We start from the raw sequence: 22,361 nt of genomic DNA, 5'->3' as shown, positions 1-22,361 counted from the left end.
AACTTAACTAACTATGCTTCCAGGTTACAGTGAAATGTCTGTCTTGGCCGTTCTAGTCTCGAGTCATATGACTTGGTTCGAGTCTTGCACAATGACTCGAGCACAAGTCGAGTCAATACAAAAATTTACTCGAGTCAAGTCATTTACGCATTTGAAAAATGACTCGAGTCAAGTCGAGTCAATACAAAAATTTACTCGAGTCAAGTCATTTACGCATTTGAAAAATGACTCGAGTCAAGTCGAGTCACCAAATAATCGCGACTCGAGTTATTACAACCCTGCTTACACTACCTGTTTTTAGACGAATTCCTCTTCTACTTGACAATTTTTAAGGCTTAGCTACTTCAAATCTTTATTTTCTTGGAAGTCGGTACCGCTACTACTACTAATTGAACAGAAATTTGCGGTTACAGTAGGCCTACTTTTACATCTACTGAGTAGCAACACCGCCTACTATGACCACCGAGATGTCCATAACACAATCTAACTCGTATGTGATCACTGATCAATATCTATAGCAGAGGTCTCAAACACGCGGCCCGCGGGCCGCATGCGGCCCTCGAGAACATTTTGTGCGGCCCGCGACGGCATTATGAAATTTCAAGTATTCGACAATATGGTCAAGTGCCACATATCTCATTTAGATATAAAAATTCGAAGTTCACTCTGAAACTACTATAAAAACCACTGAAATCTCCACGAACTACTCCATCACATCACTTTTAAAAGCTACCATGCGGTAGAAGATCAGCTATTACATTTCTAGTTCATGATGATAAAACTTGACCCATTGCTGATTTGTGATTGAAAATTCAGATTTGGTTTGGTGCGACCTTTCGTAAAATTACTCGATTTCGGATTGACTGGGTGATTAAGAAATAAAACGGACTCGAGTTGAGTCGGGCAACCGTTAAAATCACACAGGGACTTGCGACTCGGAACGGTGACTTGGTAATCCTACGGACGCAACAATCTATGAAACTATCATGGGGAATAGTGATATATCAAAAGGTGGTAGCTTTCGTTGCGTATGGTATCTAGCTATCTTATCAGGTCAGTATGGCAACCATCGGTATTGTGAGACCCCTGTGACGTATAGTTGTAACATGCTGCTGGGTGTTGTTTGTTTTCTTCATCTATGTTATTACTGGTGACGAGTAAGTTAGTAGTACGCTCCACAGCTGTAACACCAATGAATTGATCGACGATTGGACGTTTCTATTCCAGGGGCTCTTAACCAGGGTCCGTAGACCCTTCGGGGTACGAAGCCCCACATCAGGGAGATGCATTGTGGAATTAGGCCTATATGCTGTGGAATATTTCTTGGCCAATTTATTCAACTGGAAAATGGTCTTCGCGCGTAGTACGGTGAATGTGCTTTCTGATTTTATTATAGGTAGGTAGGCCTATGTAGGCCCTACCATTAGAAATTGTGTTGAAAATGAACAGGGGCTACGAGAAATCTTATTGCAAGCACGAGGGATACGATCGCTAAAGTTCAGAAACAATGCTATTACTATGGCTCAATAATGATTATGTTTAAGTTGTTATTGACATGTTCCAGTAATAATCGGACGCAAAATCGAATGCTGATTTCATTTGACTTTGGCAATGACAGTAACAATAGCATACTTATCACGAATACATCAAAAACAGGATTGGGCAACACCGCTCTGATATCAGATCAATCTTCAGTAGATTTTAAAATGGTCTGCACGAAATTTTGGCACGTCAAAAGTCCACTAGCTGCAATATTACAACCCGACAGTTTGACAATGTCATTATGCATCCTCTCACATGATGTCTATAACTCATTATTTTAACAAATTATGCCCGGCACAAAACAATTTTATTAAAATATTTGAAAATGTGATTTTTTCCGTGTCAAGCGTGAATAGTACAATAATTACTAAATTATATTTTCACGATATTTGTGGAATGCCTGTCCGCAAGCTTCCGTCAAACAAGGGCTATATACTTGGAAATTATACATTGAATAACCCTATTATTGATGCTGCGGCCCGCGGCGTCATCAAAAACTGGAAATTGGCCCGTGAGCACATTTGAGTTTGAGACCTCTGATCTATAGGCTGTTTTCCCAACCGTTTTCAGTTCCAAAATTAGGCTGATGGTTCAAGAAATCCCAGAACATGTAGGCTTACGTATTTATTGCAGCTGGTACAGAGTCCCATCTCAACACGAGACGCCGGAATGTTGCGATAAGCTTTACTGCACACCGGGCAGGAATGGCCCTTGTTTCGTAGCTGGTAGCATTTGTCGCAAACCTGCAAGAAGAGTGGAATCAGGACCCGATAACCCAATTTACAATTTTGCTTTTCCAGCTTTGTCACATCATCGATTCCACCAAATTATCATCCTTACCATTTCTGCCATTACCAATTAAAAAAATATACGAAAATTCCACTCATTTTCGTACAGCCATGAGCAAGCTACTATCGAGCGAAGCAAGTACATTGTGAAATTGTGCTATACTATCTAGTGGGAAGCTTCATCGAAGCGATTTAGAATGCAAAACGCAGTGCTTGAAGAGGCTCCTGGAGGTGCAGAACTTCAGATTGCCATTGAATAATACATTCAAATCGAAATAAACCTGAATATTTTGGCTGACACTGACACAGGGGTTATAGTCAACAAGTAGTAGAGAATTCAAAAGAACTTTGTATAACAACATTTGTATTACCAAATATGATGTCATAGGCACTTGAATACAAGTAAGAAAAATGGCTCCATTATTTAGCTCAGAGCAGGGCCAAAATACTCAAGTTTGACATTTGATTTGAGGTGTTGTTCTCTCAAATCTAACAACAATCTGTTTAGAAATGACACAAAAATGAACCGACGGCTCAAATCTCATGGACGTGGGGACATACCTGATAATTAATGTGCCATCGTGAACTAGGCCCATTGCCGGGTGTCCTCGATCCGCAGTCCGTACATCGTCTGCACATCTACAGAGAGAACGCATGTGCTATTGAAGTCATGGCGGTCACGCAAATACAATAAGTATAAACTCTCACTTTACAGCACCATCCGTTTTTCGGGATAAACGTCATGGCGGGTCGCAGACAGAAGGTGTGGTATCCTTTGTCGCAAGCATCACAAACCAACATCTTATTATCGTCGCCGGGTTGCCTGCCGATGAAAACAACGGAACGTTACGCCAATATCAAACCACAAATGCTCGAGACAACGCGTCGGGTTTTGGGGCTTTTCAGACATGCGTGTTCTGTAATCTCATTTATGGATAGGAATCTCTGTACTACACCTTCATGGGCATAGCCTGTTCAATGGCATAGTACTACTGAGCAGTGTTGGGATCAAGTCGCTACCGTCAAGTCACGAGTCATTGCACATTTTGACTCGAGTCAACTCAAGTTGATCGATTTTCGAAGGTGACTCGAGTCAAGTCAGTCACGAGTCAAGTCACAATTCAAGTCAAATTGAATTTTCGACGTATGAGTGATGATTCAGAGTTGTTAAATTTTGCAAGTTGTGTGAAAGACAGATTAATCGAACAACATTTATCTTGAATCAAACAACGAATATAAAGTTAACTATACATCCGAAAAGGCATCGTATCGCTCCCGCACACCTACAACTGCTAAAAAAACACCCGAGTAACTGTATAGCGGTATGCTACAGTCTGGTATTATCAGCCAAATTAGAGGATTGAATACAAAGCGTCGAGAAGTTGAAACAAATTGATATGGTATAATGCACTACCAATCCACACACCCATGAAAATATAAACGCATCAACTATATTCGTTCGATTCAAACTATACAAGAGGGTTGGTTAAGGGGGAGCACTGTAAGCACTGAACAGACTAAGAAACAGAGATAAGTTGCTATTAGAGTAATAGGCAAGTTCTCAGAGTAGAAATGGGTTGCTCGCCGCTGACGACTAGGGCTGAGCACAGTGATCCGAGTACTTGAACTTGAGTGCGGTATTGTTATTAATGATTCGGGTAAAGCAGTGCAAGTCAATTAAACAATTACTAAACTAATACGTTTCTCACCTGGAAAAATGATTTTTGTGAAGTGCCGGTCATCCCACGGCGTTGTCACAATGCGTTGTATTTTGGTAGACATTCAGACACACATGAAATTATTTCTGATCAAGTTGCGTTCAAATGTAAGGTACCAAACCCATTTCGGCTTTTCCATATGTGTGTGGCATGATAATGATTGATAATCAAAAACTCAACTCCAATTTTAATACTCTATTTGGAATCGAAGCATTCAGGTACTCGATTCTGTCCAGCCCAAGTGAAAACTTGCCTATGCATATGCACCTATACCTAGTATCGTCACGACGACCTACAACGACTCAAGCAGGATTCTAATTGATAGGCTCGAATTGATGAAGAATAATCAATCCATTGTGAATTGACAAGAACTATAAACAAGGAACAGAACGCAGAAACTCAAAATTCAGACACATATCTGTGGAAAGCGTGTGAACGAAGAAGTACATGCAGATTGTTGTTGTCATTATTGCTCGACGCAAGTATTTATTTTTCATTATACTTGTTGAAAATGACGAAATTACGAAAAAAATATGAAATTGGACTATTTGTGAGAAAAGCGGCGAAAACTTGAAATACGAAGCTCGGTTCAAGATATATGCCCTTCCCTGGCAACGACATTACGCCTAACATCATGTCTCATCAATATACGCGCCACTGTCACTTGTCATAGACGGGCATTAGAGATGAAATATAAAACAAAGGTATACCTGCATGTCTGACATATTTTGCACTCTGGACACTGCCAACCTGCCCGCACCATCGGGTTGACGTCAACGTGCGGATACAGGCAGTCGCCGTGATAATGGTGGCCGCAGGACGTACAAAACAAAAGATCCGATATTTGACCTGCCAGAAAGAAACAATAGATTATTGTAAAGCTACTACCTGCTGCATTAGCAGTGATATATTTTTTCTGCCTGAACTGGCTGGACATCTGCCGTGACAAGTGTTCTGACATGTCGACATATTATTCACTTGAATTATTATTATTTATGAAGAACACTCAACCTTAATCACGGTCAATTTGTTCTGAACATGCCATCTGAATATGGACCAGGGGAATTATATCATTACGGGGGAGGGGGTAATTAATGAGATTTAACTGTAAATTACCCTCTTGAGTTCATTTCGTAGAACAATTCAATATCAGGCTTCAGCATCAGCCATCTGTTGTTGATAATATCGGCCGTGCCTTGCACAGTTACTTCCATATTAATAAGACTTGACAAAGTTTCAACAAATGCATGTTGGAGGCGGACCTACTATTACAATCAATAACACATAGCATATCTGTTTACCGATCATAGTAATATGACGGACTAATGGATCAGTAGTGATTTTTTGCGTAAATAAATCCGGGGAACACCCTAGTTAGAGTGTTGATTGATATCGACAGGCCTTTGCTACCTGGAAAATGAGATAATACGTAAATGAAGTCAAAGGTCTGAATGAGTCTGGCTCGATCCAGAATCAAACAATAATTCTGCGAAATAACTGAAAGACGATATTTCTAAAATTATGCAACAATTCATCCATTTCAATCATTGAAAAATGGCCAATCAGGAATCTAGGAAACTTATATACTGTCTCAGAACCCGTCTCATTATGAAGAAAAATTTTAAGATCAGTGTAGCCTAAATTTCTACACTATCAAAAATTATTTGTGGGAAAGGTTAGATATATGAGAATCATCTTCACATTTGAAATCAGTGGTGGTCTGATTTTGGCTAGTTGAGCAGGCGGCAACAAAATCACTTCTCAATCAAATTTTATACACAGACCTAAATAATATTAGTACGGTATGCATCTGGTAGGCAACCGCATTCTAAAACAGAATGATCGCTTCTTGCCATTAAATGCAAATTAAAAACACCAAGGGGTCATTTTGAGTTTGCGCTACTACTTAATAAAGAAACAACACATCCCTTTGAAGAGGCATTCCTCAAGTAGGTTTGCATCAGCTTTCAGTGAATACGTTATGCAGTGCGAGTTCCAAGAACAAGTACCAGAGGCAGCAAAACAGCCTTTACGCAATCAGAGCAATGCAAGGAGCATAGATTGTGGTACATTGTTCAAGCGGCAAACCAATTTCTTTTCTAAATAACTCTCTACATATGTTAATAATAGGCATTGTCACCTGGACTGTCACAGACGGCGCAGTTCAATTCGTCGGGATCAGCAATTGTAGAAGCTAGCTCCAAATGATCCGTGCAAAGCAAAGACATCGACTTTATATCCTGTGTTCGAAGGAATGGTAGTCAGTTCACAGGCTAACAAGTCACTGACGCAATTTCAAGACCAAGAAATTATTCCGAAACTAGTCGTACTGCAATTAACATATGGCACAGGAAACCAAAGAATTAAAGACAAGCTTGTACTGCAGATGTGTGCAACCTTTTTTGAAACTGGACCAGATATAGATAACACGGTAACACCGAGGGTTGCACATGCGCTTTCTAATAGTCGACAATCTCAAGAATTGGTACCTGCAATGGCCAGATTTCTTAACGAAATTCAATATCGAACTACAATATAAATCGCAAATAACAGAAATGAAATCGCATCAAGCGTGATCATTAAGTCATTGAATAAATTTAAAAATCTTGTCCAAAATATCCATTCTCAAAGTCAGCATACGAGTCTATTTGTGCTTGGCACTCTCTTAAAACCCATTTGAACTTAGTCTAGCCCACATCGGTAACCCCCCTTTCGCGCCACTCTGATTTAGTGGATCATACATTAGGAATTAGCAATAAAATGATACAAAATTCAAAAATATTTGCATATGCATTAAAAAATCCGACAACAAACAGGTAGATTAAGTATAGTCCGATTATTTACTTTCATACATCTCACGTAGTCTACGCACATTGGACATAGCGTCCAGGAGGTCGCTTACTGCTTGAAGAATTTGAGGGCGAAACACAAATTACCTGGAAACAGCCGCTCCCAGCAGCGCATGGATAGTGGAATAAGCGCTCGCACTTGGGTGCCCGGCACTTGATGGTAGCGCCGTATCTCGAGCACGAGTGACAGCGTTGGGACATTCCGGCGTGGACAGCCTGGAAAAGAGCAATGTAAAAACCCGAGACATACCCAACCGCGTAAAACACCACCTTATCAACGCACAGTAGATTGTAGCTTTCATTCTGAGTCACGCCTTCCGACCAGGCGGCGCAGCAATGGTGAGCCGTCACGTGTCCTGTAAAGTGGCAATACTCCAATTATACTAGATACCTCACATGAATGTAGAGTATCGGTAGGATAATTTCGTACAATGATAAGAGTAGTTTCCTTCTACTTCTGATACTAACAACAACAAGGACTTAATATAATATATCTACGAGTTGGTCCAATTTTTTTTCTATTTCAGAAATTCATACCTATTATCTTACACTTCAAACCGTCAAATAGTATTAAGATCCCGCCTGAAAATGTGAAGTGAAAATTTGCATTGCTTTTCCGGAAAAATACAGTCATAACGGGTGAGCAACCATGGGAAATATTCTCGAAATATTAGTCTACGTAGCATTAGTAACCACCCTGCATTACTCAATAATGGGCTGCATGTCACGGGTCATATTTAACAAACACCAAATGTACGACTTGCCAACAGAAACTATTAAAAAGTTACTAGAGTGGGCTACTTTACATCCGTTCCATTCTGCTCTATAATTGATTTGGTGTGCCGTAATACTTTGTCTCCTGTTTGCCATTTACCAGATCCCAGGTTACAGAGCATCGCTCGCATACACACGCTCACCCGAAGGTTCAAACACGAGTCCAACATCCAAAACCTCTGACGATCCAACAGTAGAAAGTTCATCAACATACTCGTTCGGTTTGGGTACAGCTTTCATGGTCTCTCGCCTAAATGTAAATTATCAGCTGAACGTCTTTAACAGAATTCGGTACAAGTATATCCAACATACATTTGCTTGCTACCTCTCCTTTGAGCCGCTGTCTTTGTAACTTTTTCCATATTGAGGTAATTATCTTGGGATCCACTGGAGCCAGGTGACGAGCCATACAGCATTTCTCGGCTACCTCTAGCTCTGAGGGGCGGTTTTTTGAAAGGATTGAAGCCAGACGACGGACTATAGCGGGTTAAATCGCCTTGCCCCAGCAAGCTTTTCTCCCCACAGTAGCAAAACGCACATCGAGTCCCGCCTCTGAAACACAGGTTGGATATTCACATTAATATTAACTATGTTTTGTGTAATGGAATTAAAATGAAAAACGTAAGACACGTCATATGACATGATTCTACAAACCCAAACTTCGATTATATCTGATATTTCGACCTCAAAATAAGAAATGTTACACTAGGATTAATAAAGGCAGATCACAATTCAAAAAGATTTTGCGCAAGGATAGTAAGTATTAAACTTATCAGACTCGTAAAAAATACAAGGGATAGTCACCGTCACCGTGTCACCCAATAAAAAGAATTATAATTATTATGAATAATTCCCGAAATTTACATGGCAATTTTTCCAAAATTTTGACTGATATCAAATTGAATATATTGGAGAGAATCAAAAAGAATATTTGGGAAGTATCATCCACACTGTTGAATGTTGGTATGATTCTGCTGACTTTGCTATATCGCCGTGGTGGAATAAAAGTAGCTTATGTTCATTTTTTCAAATTTGGAGATCCATTTTTCAAATTGATAGAAAATAAAGTTTTGGTAAAGTTTTTCGGACGTGGTCAAAACCATGCTTGTCACATTGTTGCAAAGTCAAATATCGTCGCTATATGGCCGAAAGAAAATGAAAACTTTACATAAAGTTAATTTTCTCAAAATGCTTAAAATCGACATAAGCTACTTTGATAAAAAAAGAGAAAGGTAGCAGATATCTTCCCACGTTAATCAGCGAGCTTTAAAGATCATGTTTCTCACATGTGAAAGTTTTGCAAAAATTTCTGGATATTTGAACCAAACCCATAAACAGGTAATTGCAGCAGAAAAAAAAATCAACTTGCCAATGCTCGGAATACTAAATATATTGTTTTATGCATGAATAAATTTGGAAATTTGAGGTAGGCTACTCCAATTTTAATGCATAGAAAGACCTATATCACTGAGTATTAAGCATTAAAAAAGTGGAATATTTAGTTATCAATTGCATACACCGGGTATATAGAGTCGTCAGATCTTTCATAAATTGGGGTCGAAGAATTCGAATTGTTTCCATCTTCCTCAGCAGGCAATTCTCCTTCGGTCACAGGAGCTTCTGGAGTTTCCTTCTGCTTACTGCGACTACGCCGACTGTTATATAAAAGATCACATTTAGGAATGGTTTTGCATGAATACTGACATCTTCGTATCTGAAAATTAATGTTACCGGCGTTTCTTTTCTTTGGATGACTTGACATCACGACTTCTACACTCTTCCTCCTGTACTGGTTGGGAATCGTTTGCAGAAGACATTTCCTTCAATAGGAATGGATTAAGCCATCAACTAACGCATTCTATTGACGAAATCAGGAAATTATAAATCGTCACTTACGCATAGTAAATTAGTAGAATCCCAAAATGAATTATGAGTCAATGCCTCTTCGACTAATAACAGGACTCCTCACATCATCAATATTCATTCTACAGATAATACAGTAGAGTTTATTATTCTTTCCATATGATTCACGTAAAAAGATAACAATGATCGATAAGCAATGACAAAAGCAAGATGCGATGTAACATTTTATCTCAAGTCCAAAATTGCAGCAGGACAGGGCAGCATGTCCGAACCCGTGCAACTGTCGCGATACTTTACCAGACTAAAAAAATCCGCGTATCTTTTTCACAAAATGTATTTATGTTTATATTTTTGTATTATCTTTGCATGGGATCTTCCGCCCACCTCAATAGCCCCAAACCCCGAATGAAACGAAGCATGACAAGCGTCAGCGTCTCCACAGAAAACAACACCCCGAAAGCGCGACTGGTCCGGCAAAACGACGGGGGTTGCATTAACTAAGTAGACGATACGACGAAGATGTCGACGTTGCAAAAACGACTGCGATTATCGCGATGACACCGATGAAGCCGACACAAACTGCGGACGAAGATTTTATCAGTATCCGAAACGCGCGATAGAAATGTCACAAACGAGTCTTCACGTCGTTGTTATCCTCCAAGATTTATGTTCGGCATCCGCAGCGTTGTCCACGTCGCTTGCGCAATCTTCGTCGTTACCGTTGTCTTGTTAGTGTTTCTCCTGTCACATGCACAACTGCGCAAATCATTCATCTATTTTACCGCCATCTGCCGAATTTTCTATAACCAGTGCTGCAATCACTGATCAGACAGCCATAACAAATATGCGAGTAATTACTTGAATCCCATTATATTACCAGTGAATCAACCTGAAAGAGATCTAGAAGGTCAGTGATTGTTGCATTTTATGAAAGATATTCATTAGTTACCGAATGCAATGGCAGCAGTTCTGTGGTAATATATTCATAGAACAATGGTATGTTACAACAGAAAATCTAAATATAATTATAAGCACTGTGTAATATTTTTCACATAATAATATGAATATTAAAGCAGCGCAACGAATAGCTGCTGGATGTTATCGGGCCCATGTCAAGATGCTCTCTGGTGCCATCAGTGCAAAATTCAGAGATGGCGCACGACTCCGAAAGTCCGGAGGAGGGTTGGTGCGATGACATGCAAAATAAGGTCAAAAACATGCAAAATAAGGTCAGTCGCGACATGCAAAATAAGGTCAGTCACATGCAAAATAAGGTCAGTCGCGACATGCAAAATAAGGTCAGTCCGCGCATAAATCCAAATCTGTACTTCAATTACAAATCCAACTCTCTTTCTTATGAAAACGAAATTCAAAATATCTTTCCTGTATAGTAGCCTACTTTCAACATTGAAATTCCTTATCTATATCCTAAATTTTAAGATGTTTCAATCAAAAGATAATCATGATTTTCTTGATTATGAAGTCAGTCGCATGTACAATATTATTATCAGTCCGCGCATAAATCCAAATCCTTATTTCAATTACAAATTCAACTCTTTCTCTTATGAAAAATAAATTTAAAATATCTTTCCTACCATGATTGACATTCCTCATCTATATCCTAAATCGCTGAAAATGTTTCAACAAAATATAATCAGACGATTATTACGATTACGAGGTGAGCCGCATATAGAATATAAACAGTACGCGTATATATCCAAATATTTACTTCAAATCCAACTTTTTTTTCTTATGCCACTGACCTTAGTCTGCACTCTTCATGTGGCGACTGACCGTGCTTCGCATGCGACTGACCTTATTTTGCATGTGACTGACCTTATTTTGCATGTCGCGATTGACCTTATTTTGCATGTGACTGACCTTATTTTGCATGTCGCGATTTGACCTTATTTTGCATGTGACTGACCTTTTATTTTGCATGTGACTGACCTTATTTTGCATGTCGCGATTGACCTTATTTTGCATGTGACTGACCTTATTTTGCATGTCGCGATTGACCTTATTTTGCATGTGACTGACCTTATTTTGCATGTGACTGACCTTATTTTGCATGTCGCGATTGACCTTATTTTGCATGTGACTGACCTTATTTTGCATGTGACTGACCTTATTTTGCATGTCGCGATTGACCTTATTTTGCATGTGACTGACCTTATTCTGCATGTCGCCACTGACCTTATTTTGCATGTGACTGACCTTATTTTGCATGTCGCGATTGACCTTATTTTGCATGTGACTGACCTTATTTTGCATGTGACTGACCTTATTTTGCATGTCGCGATTGACCTTATTTTGCATGTGACTGACCTTATTTTGCATGTCGCGATTGACCTTATTTTGCATGTGACTGACCTTATTTTGCATGTCGCGACTGACCTTATTCTGCATGCAGTCCGCGCATAAATCATAATTTCAAATCCAATTTTTTTCTACTTGAAATCAAACTATATATTTTGCTACCTACACTATACTTTCAACATTGAAATTGCAAAATTCGAATGGAAATTCAGGTATATGTCCTCGTGAAAATTGAAACGTTCAATTTATTTCCTTTGGCCATTTTAAAATCCAAATTCTATTTTGCTTGTCTGCAAACTGCATGCCTACATTATGATTTAAATTTCATATCCAAATATAGGGGAAGACCGGGAGCAATTTTGTAGTGGTGGGTTCTTCCAACCATTACGAAGAAATGCTTGATTCAGGATGTAAATCGTAAGTTCATTACGTCATTACCGCCGGCGCCAGAAAATCTGAATTGTTTGCTTCTTATGTACGGATTGGAAGTTGAAAGAGGTGGTTTGAGACTGCTGTCATCTTCGGCCGGACGGGCATTGCATAATGTATATTGATGTCCGGGCTCCTCGTCGCATACATGATGAGACGTCAGTGTTCATATACAGCTTCTTTTCAAGAAAAACCAGGTGAATGACGAATACAAAGTAATACAAAATATAAAGTGAATAAAGAGAGCAAGAAGAAGCGTCTAAAGATATATAGCGAACAATATGAAATCAGGCCAGGACATATCGTTTCAGCAATCTTCTATCCGTTCATTATATCGGGTATGCCATGTGTATGTGTGTCTTGAGCGGATAAAAATAAATTTATTGGGCTCGAAATTTATATCAAATGATATAAAAATGACAAATACACGATGACGATCTCAGTACTTGATGTGGTGTATGCATTGGTATTTTTCATGGAGACAAAACACGGTCTGTAACTTGAATATTGGTCGTTGGTTCATGAGTGAATATCCGGATCAGGCCCCCCCCCACACACTTTCTCATATTAGTGATCCGGTTTCAGCTGACTAGAGCGACATGTATTGATCAGTAAAGACACAATATAGTAAACAGGCCTGAGGAAACCGGGAGTTGTTAGCGCGATGGGGAACATAAATTCATCCGTTTTCCGAACACCATTATCCGTGTATCAACCAGTTACCAAAGTCGAGGAGGTGTTTTATTCAGACATTTTGACTCTGGAAAATCCAAAGCACGAACCCGGACATCAAGGACATATCGGCAACCCCTTTATTCGCCAATTCCGAAAACATACATATCGATGTACAATAGCTCATTGTTATTGTATGTGAGTAACCAATGATTTTGATGGGATGCATCAGAGCAAGTGAATATTTGATTAGACAAATGTATCGGGGTCGTTGTTGGTGTATATTTTGTCACTGCCCGTTGTAACAATATACAAAAATATCAAATTGTCCGGTGTGGTTGTCAGTTTCCAAAACGAAAATGATATTGTTGCCTAGGGAGAAGATAGATTTCCAAGTGAAACGGTATATTGGTACTCAGGTAAATGATAGTTTCCAGACGAAAAGGGTTTGTTACCCAAGAGAAAATGCTTAGTTACTCTAGGTAAAAGTATTTTTCCAAGTGAAAATGTATAGTTACACTGGGTAAACGCTGGATCTCGAAAGGAAAATGACATTTTTACTCGGGTAAACGACGGACTACAAAGTGAAAATGGTTTGTTGCTCATGAAAAAAATGTATTTCCAAGTGAAAAAGGTTTGTTACCCGGGGAAGAAATATATTTCCACGTGAAAAAGGTTTGTTACCCAGGGGGGAAATAGATTTCCAAAGGAAAGGGGTTTTGTTACTCTAGGAAACGACAGACCTCCAGCTGAAAATGGTAATTATACTTGGGTAGGTATCGTATGTTTAGTGTCGTTGGTGTTGTTAAACGTTGTCGCCGGTAGCTGTTGGTATACTATTACGAGTGTGAAAAGGATTTGCACGTCATGTGCAGAGTATCGCGATAGTGAACATATTTTTCACGTGACGAAACAAGATCGCTGTTTAAATTTTAATGTATTTCGATTACCGAGTTGCTGTACAATAGAGATGACTCTACATTAGACCGGGATGTGTACTTCGATTAAAACCACAAGACCACGTGTAAATCTATTCGCACAACTCGATGATGTTGATATAGTGTTACTAAAATTTATTATTACCTATTTACACAACATAAAAATAACTATTCATGTCGTAGTAAGTAAGTTTCTTGAACTCATGCTTGATGAAAACGAATGGTGACAAGTATACTTTTGTGTTTGAGTGAAAAATAATTATTTAGAGTAGTGACAGTTTGTGACCGACGAATGCAAATCGATCATGGTATTGCAATATACGCTTTCGTCAAGATAACGACTTGGTGCAGGAGACACACTTTAAAGTTTTTTTCAATAACTCGATCCTCAAGACTTTTTACTTGTACGATGTAACGTTGGTGTGCAAACTATAACGACCATTTTGTATGCTAGTATGTTTTAGTTGTATTGTTGTGAGGACAACCATGTGATGACTCGGCACTTTTCGTTAGCAAAGTAGATGTAAGTTCCGTAACTAGAAAATATATGTACTCTGTTGTTGGAGTAGCTGATTTATTGCTATGACAAGGACATATCCTGAAGCCTTGGTTGGTTTGTTGTTTTACGAAAGATGAGGTGACCTCGGTGTCGTAAATTGTGTTAACTAAACTCGGATGGATGCCGCAATTGCGCTGGACTTACACATGGTATTCGCATACTGTACACATACAAACTTTTGTGTAAACAACTCTGATGTTTCTGTTAGTACTAGTTCTGTGTTGAACTATTTGATTATTAAGATACATGAACACCCATTCAGACAATAAAGTTCTTGTGATATCGAGACAGTTTGAAAGCGTCACCAATCATTGCGTATGTTCGTAGCATAAGCGAATATTTTCATGTGTCACGAATATCTTTCGTAGTATGAAACTTAGTATGAAATGAGATGTGTGGAATAATAATTAGTGTCGTACAAAGTGTTGTGTTTGATTGCGTACTTTTTTATCATTGTTTGTTGTTGAAAGATGGCTGAGTTTACATTTAAATATAGTAAGCGGAACAACTCAAGTAATAAATTTTACTCGTTTGAAAATCGACTCGCGTGAAAATACCGATTAACAGGATCAATGTGTGTAGTATATTATTTTTCGCGATATCCAACCAATCTTCTGAGCATAACTTGTCAAAATTTATCGTGTCATAGAAACGCCGGTTGTTACGAATTCGAAACAAATGTACTTCGATTATCACGACAAAGGGAATTGAGATCAATGCAGTATTTCGGGAGTAAATGTGTATCGTTTGGTATGTTCTGCAATCACTAGACAAAAATATCAAACTGTGCATACAACTCGGTTAGGTAAACAATACAGTTACAAATCGATGTAAGCTTGATTTACAGATTACAGCTTGATGATGTAAAGCCCAACCACTCAAATGTGTTTATTGCAAAGTATTTGACACAAACAAAACGTTGAATGAAGACTTCGGTTTCATTATCAAGCTAGTGAAAATTGTTTTCTATTGGGTGGATATGATTTACCTTTAGAAAAACGATATAGACCGATTAAGCGACGCTGTTTCATATCCATCGAGTGAGTGAAATTTTCTTATGGTTTGATTTAGCGAGTTAATTACCGGCGATTCAATCACATACAAGTAAGATCTTTTACGGGATGAGTATTGTGTCAACATATACTTTGACGAATGACAATAGGAAGATTTCCGATTTCTTTGGTCGTGAGCGTTCTACAAATATTTCCGGCATACATTTAGCAAGCAACCTACAATATTCTTTTGTTATGGTAATGACTTTCGCAAGTTTGGTTTTATGATTACAATTACTTATTCAAATGATAATTTATGATCACTACTTTGAGCAATACAAACACATTTTGTAGATTTCAGTGTAGCACCTATTGCGATTTTGTTAATGCTATGAGTTTTGTGTATTACTCAAGTCTAGTAGAATAGGATGCGTCCAGTAAAGATATTCCAAATTTCTTCTGTGTTGATCAAAGTCTTGAAATGTAAATCTGTAGACTTCACAACGTCTTAGAGAGTGCGAACGTAATTATGTATTGATCAAACGCTTCAAACAGTACTCGATACCCAAAGTGATATTTTCACACTCTGTAAGTTGTGTATGTTTCAATGCGCTGTCACAAATCCCGACAATAAATCGTATCAATTGCTGGATTCAATAGTAACGACGTCCCATTGTGATATACTGACTCTACACTTAGTCGTTTCAATTAACCGTTGCGAATTTGACCAATAAAGCATTTTGCATCGGGTGTTCAATGTTTGAATAACGAAATTGTTGTGTCATCTTTAGTCTTGGTTACTGGAAATATTTTCTGATATCTGCGATACGCAGGGTGATTTTTACCAAGGTGGAGTAATTTTCCTATCAAGAACATTTCAGACACACATAGTTTTACAGCTTAATATGTTAATAACATTGGTACTGAAAAGTTTGTTGCTGTCATAACATTTACCACAATGCAGATCTAATTAACGCAAATAATTTAATAATCAAGTCATGATCAACTATTACATATGTCAAATCAATGTGTCAATAAGGATGTTTACAACATGATAACTTTCAATGTAGCACCGGCGTTCGATTGTAAGAAATGAATTCTCAACTACGACGGTTAGACTGGCAAATCTCGTTTACTCAAACATATTATGTTAATCCCAAACCGCACACCGAGTAGTATTTACTTTGTCTTACAAAATATACCGAGTAATAATTAGTTTGTCTTGCAGAATATACCGCGTAGTAATTCCTCTATCTTACAGAATAGTGACGACTTTTCAAGTTGAATAAAAAAGATGAGTTGGGATATGAATACAACCGAGTTCGTTATGGATTTTAGGTTTTAGTGATTGTATGGATTCGTGTATGTTTGGTTGTTTTTCGTATTGATACTGTTTGAGTTGGTCGGTTAACGGATTTACTTGACAATGTTTTCGTGGTTGATTCTTTGAATATGGTAAGATGGTAAGATGTCGAGACGTAATACTATTTCGTTAACTCAATTACAACAAAACATAACCAGCATTCAAATAATCCGTAAGCTACGAGTGGATTTAAAACTTGATGCTGTTTTGTGGTTAACTCAAGTCAGTGGTCATATTTGTGTTGATTTCAGGAATGATCATGACGAGTTGGTCGGGTAAATTAGTGGTAGTAACTATGACCGTACAGAGTTGCTGACATTCAAACATCTTTTACGCTGTAATATACGTATTTTATTGTGATAAATTATTTCTCAGTTATTGTTCAGACATTCAAATCTCGTATACTCAAAATATAATATGTTTATGTCAAGTCATTTATGTGTCGATTAGTAAATAGCTTACTTTGTCTTCAGAATAGTAACGACCTTTACAATTGAATAAAAAAGACCGATCATACGAATACAACCAGGATGAATTAATTCAAATTTGTGGGTTGCAGCGATATAATCAAGTAAGTGAAAACTAGATTTTGAACACTTGTAAATGTTGTAAATAATTCTTTTGAGTATGGTAAGATGTTAAAATGTCGCTTTGACAAACGAAAAGTCGGATCGCGAATAGAGTTGCAATGTTCCATTACTTGTTTCAAATCAATGTGCGTATAATATCAATATGGGACTGTGGGAAAGTTGATAGTCATGTTTGTCAATCCTATTTCAATTCACACTACACCAAAGTCAAAATATTTCGTTTCGGATTATCTCAATTTACCTATAGAACATCTCGCGAATGGATTCCGACACCGTACTATAATTAGATCGCTATGTCTGATGCATTATCGCGTCACCGACGTAGGATTTTACAATTATTTCACACCTTTTTTGAATAAGCGTCAACTTCACAGAGGATTAGGGTTGGGGCAGAAATAAGTGAAAATTTGTCGGTATTCGAATCACCGTCTACGCCGGCTCTGTTATTCGTTACTTATTAAATTTTACCAGTGAAATCCGGTTCTGTGACAAACTAAGTACCAAAATAGTATCTTGTGAGTGATTGGAATGTATGTAACAGCAAGTCGCGAAAGATGGTTATGTCCGAGACAATATCTTGTCAGCGATCGCGGGGTTTGCAACCTATTTCACACCTTTTTGAAGTGTTAGTTTGTGAACGCGGCTATTGTTGGTATCACCGTCTACGCCGGTTATGTGACAAACTTATTACCAAAATATTACTTGTGCGTGATTCCTATCTTTGTAACATCAAACCACGAGAGATGAGTATTCTGATGTGCTATCTTGTGAGTGGTCGTAGGAAATATTTCACACCTTTTTGGAGTGTTAGTATGTGAACGCGGCTATTGTTGGTATTCGAATCGTCGTCTACACCGGCTCTGTGGTAAACTAAATAGCAAAACATTACCATGCGACTGATTCGAAAATTGCGCTATCGCGGTGAAGTCACGACTGTGAACAGCAGACTATTCTGTAGGTGCGAAACAGCGGTATACAAGGTGTGAATAACCCGATCTGAAAGTCGGCGTGCTATTCAGGTTACGTAGGAATCAATAGGCACAGCGCGAAAAGACCCCGCGGTCTATAACCACAACGTTAGTTCACTACCAAACAAGCCATGGAGGTCATCGCCGCAGCCTATACCGAAAGGGTGGGGTCACCAACACGAGTTTTCAAGGTATATCATCGCCGCAGCCTATACCTGAAAGGGTGGTGTCATCACCGCACCCATAAGAAACAATGGCAGGTCACCACCACAAGGGGGGTCTAAAAGGGTGGGGTCATCACCCCGGGTTTTGAGGCAGGTCACCACCCCGCCCATAAGCCACAACGCTAGTTCGCGAGCGATCTATATAACTACTAACGTGTTTTACCGAAGTTCCTGCGCTGAACATCACTGAACGTGAACGTTGTGAACAATCGTCGCGTCGAGGCCTTCGTGGATGAGATTATTAGCGATATATATCGACATATCCACTGAACAATGGCATTCACTGCTTCCAATTTAGAAATAAAATTCATACGCTTGAAAATATAGCTAAAATTTTGACTCGTCCCGCTAACGTATTTTCTGCTTCTCATTTGGCCCGCAGAGAAAAATAATTGCCCACCCCTGTCCTAGAGTGACATTTTGTGGTTTTAGTTCGTAATCAAATATGTTCATTATGGGCTCCACATAATTTTACGCTATCAACTCTGCTTAGACTAGATAAAATTGCCTGGCCCAGATAAACATGCTGCCGCCGAGATTCGATTACAGCGTTTCGTGCCGAAAGCCGTGGATAAACTGACCACGCCAATTTGAATAATATTGGACCGGCGGTTGAGAACCACTGTTTTAGACCACTTCTACTTGGACAGTTTTAGGCAAAACAAATTAACTTATCAATTTTAAAAGTTGTTTTGTGATGAATTTGCATCACTTTCATCAGTGAAATTGTCACCAGCACTGCGTGAAATAGGCTCCGAATTACGAATTATTTTCGAACATGGCAGCTACTTGTTATGTCATAGTAATTTTGCATTAGCTACGAAGATGCATGTTGCAATTTAGAAGGTAGTGACCTCTGATCACTGCGAACCGTAAGAGGTGGTCGATGTAATCAAGAAGGCTACTCAAGTAGAAGTAGCGACGTATAATCATTCTTAAGTACGAGTAGGCTAGAAGTTATTTTCGAAGCAGACAAAACCATCCTTAAGTAGAATTAGGCGACTCTGTATACTCAAGTAAGTAGTTTTGAAAAGCAGTTATAAATGTTCTCTCACTGCCCGTCAAAACCTGGAAACTGACATATGCGTAAACGAAGAACAAATACCATATGATCAGGGTGGAATACAAGAAAACGCATTGCGCTAAGTATGCCGGACCTGTAGTGGTGGAACAGCATCTCCCGGCTATACGACAATCGTCGAGCATGCCCGAATTCAAGTCGAAATACAAGCAATTTCTTCTAGATGAATAGGCCTACTATTAGTCAGCCTTCAGGATTACCGGACCACGAACTAACATATCGACCTCGCCTGCCGCCACATGCCACCCCATTTTTTCTATACTATCTTCTTTTACTTTTCATTTAGTGTGCTTGCCTCTTCTCTACTTCGCCTAGGTGGTGCCTGATTTCAAAGAATACTCCAAGTCGTTTCGACACCTTCCTATCTTCTCATTGCATCGCAGTTTCAAAATGATGAAAATATGCGGAATGTGCGGTTTATGTTAGTTACTTCATCCCAGGCAGAAATGTATTTCAAACAGCTTGACGACTCGTCCGCATCATGTTATAAATATCTTTGCTACGAGGTTCTATACTAGTTATTTTAACTGGGGGGATGTAAAGCTTCTGAAGGGGGCGCCAAGTTGCAGTTAACTAAAAAATTCGCCTCTAGTTCCATGGTAATTAGGCTACTCTGTTTATTGTCCTATTTAAACAATATAGTTGAGCTAAATTTAAACTGAAATTGTGTGGGTGGCGCTTCACGCCATTAGGCTTACGAAGGCAACTGAAAATGTGGTAGATCGTAGAATTCAAAACTCATTGCTGAGCTATATTTGCTGTGACGAAACCGTTATATGAGCGACTATGTGCCCTCAAATTTCGCGCATGAACCACACAACCACTACCTAAATTATATTGAACTAGACTTTAGTGGAAGCAGATTGGTCACGCCATACATATATTCCGCGTGAAACATGACGAAAATTATATACCCGTCCGCGAATTTATATGTTTTGGTGATATCAGGGTTGTAACCAAGTCTCAAGGCTCCGAGTCACAAGTCAATCTCACTTTTATAGTTTTTACTCGAAACAAGTCGAGTCATTTTCAAGTCACCACCGAGTCAAGTCCGAGTCCAAGTCAGCGAGCAGAGGTTTGAGTCCGAGTCATGGTATTATAACTCGAGTCGAGTCCAAGTCATTGTGTTGACTGTCCAGTTTTCCAGTTAAAATATTGTTAAATCCACTTTTTATAACTCTGGTTGGCGATATCGAATGGCTCGTTTTTAAAATATATTAATTTTCCTCGTTTTTAGCAGTTTCTGATCGCATTTTCAAGTACCAGTACCAATAGACGAAATCCCAATAGTGTGGTTACTTTACTATGCTTCGAAATTACAATGAAATGTCGGTCTTGACCGTCTGAGTCTCGAGTCATATGACTTGGTTCGAGTCATGCCCAATGACTCGAGTCCAAGTCGAGTCAATACACAGATTGACTCGAGTCGAGTCATTTCCGTATTTTGAGAAAATGACTCGAGTCAAGTCGAGTCATCATAAAATCGTGACTCGAGTCAGACTCGAGTCGAGTCATGACTCGAGTCATTACAACCCTGGGCGATATGCAAAATAAGGTCGCAATAAGTCGTTACACGCAGAATAGGTCAGTCACATGCAAAATAAGATCAGTCGCCACATGCAGAATAAGGTCAGTCGCATGCAAAATAAGGTCAGTCGCGACATGCAGAATGGTCAGTCTCATGCAAAATAAGGTCAGTCACATGTAAAATAAGGTCAGTCGCATGCAAAATAAGGTCAGTCACGATATGCAGAATAAGTTCAGTCGCATGCAAAATAAGGTCAGTCACATGCAAAATAAGGTCAATCGCGACATGCAAAATAAGGTCAGTCACATGCAAAATAAGGTCAATCGCGACATGCAAAATAAGGTCAGTCACATGCAAAATAAGGTCAATCGCGACATGCAAAATAAGGTCAGTCACATGCAAAATAAGGTCAGTCACATGCAAAATAAGGTCAGTCACATGCAAAATAAGGTCAATCGCGACATGCAAAATAAGGTCAGTCACATGCAAAATAAGGTCAATCGCGACATGCAAAATAAGGTCAGTCACATGCAAAATAAGGTCAATCGCGACATGCAAAATAAGGTCAGTCACATGCAAAATAAGGTCAGTCACATGCAAAATAAGGTCAGTCACATGCAAAATAAGGTCAATCGCGACATGCAAAATAAGGTCAGTCACATGCAAAATAAGGTCAATCGCGACATGCAAAATAAGGTCAGTCACATGCAAAATAAGGTCAGTCACATGCAAAATAAGGTCAATCGCGACATGCAAAATAAGGTCAGTCGCATGCAAAATAAGGTCAGTCACATGCAAAATAAGGTCAGTCACATGCAAAATAAGGTCAATCGCGACATGCAAAATAAGGTCAGTCACATGCAGAATAAGGTCAGTCGCATGCGAAACACGGTCAGTCGCCACATGAAGAGTGCAGACTAAGGTCAGTGGCATAAGAAAAAAAAGTTGGATTTGAAGTAAATATTTGGATATATACGCGTACTGTTTATATTCTATATGCGGCTCACCTCGTAATCGTAATAATCGTCTGATTATATTTTGTTGAAACATCTTCAGCGATTTAGGATATAGATGAGGAATGTCAATCATGGTAGGAAAGATATTTTAAATTTATTTTTCATAAGAGAAAGAGTTGAATTTGTAATTGAAATAAGGATTTGGATT

General features: G+C 38.9%; 1 protein-coding gene across 6 annotated transcripts in view; it reads right to left on the bottom strand.

The window, feature by feature from the left end:
* The window catches only part of LOC145433982 (histone-lysine N-methyltransferase 2C-like), a 60,358-nt gene extending 49,937 nt beyond the window's left edge, over nt 1–10,421 (bottom strand). For all 6 annotated transcript variants that reach the window (XM_080311245.1, XM_080311246.1, XM_080311249.1 and 3 more), the window contains exons 1-12: nt 9,568–10,421; nt 9,403–9,491; nt 9,189–9,326; nt 7,984–8,223; nt 7,815–7,921; nt 7,168–7,253; nt 6,985–7,113; nt 6,189–6,288; nt 4,759–4,897; nt 3,039–3,153; nt 2,892–2,969; nt 2,163–2,285 (exon numbers count right to left, since the gene is read on the bottom strand). In XM_080311245.1, coding sequence (XP_080167371.1) covers nt 2,163–2,285; nt 2,892–2,969; nt 3,039–3,153; nt 4,759–4,897; nt 6,189–6,288; nt 6,985–7,113; nt 7,168–7,253; nt 7,815–7,921; nt 7,984–8,223; nt 9,189–9,326; nt 9,403–9,488 — 1,341 coding nt within the window. In that variant the 5' untranslated portion in view covers nt 9,489–9,491; nt 9,568–10,421. The remainder of the gene's footprint in view (nt 1–2,162; nt 2,286–2,891; nt 2,970–3,038; nt 3,154–4,758; nt 4,898–6,188; nt 6,289–6,984; nt 7,114–7,167; nt 7,254–7,814; nt 7,922–7,983; nt 8,224–9,188; nt 9,327–9,402; nt 9,492–9,567) is intronic.
* Nucleotides 10,422–22,361: the final 11,940 nt, after the last annotated feature.

The sequence above is a fragment of the Botryllus schlosseri genome, chromosome 2 (assembly GCF_051294905.1).
Source record: "Botryllus schlosseri isolate E-star chromosome 2, Bs_hap1, whole genome shotgun sequence".
Taxonomy (NCBI): domain Eukaryota; kingdom Metazoa; phylum Chordata; class Ascidiacea; order Stolidobranchia; family Styelidae; genus Botryllus; species Botryllus schlosseri.
This window is presented reverse-complemented; position numbering and strand designations above follow the sequence as displayed.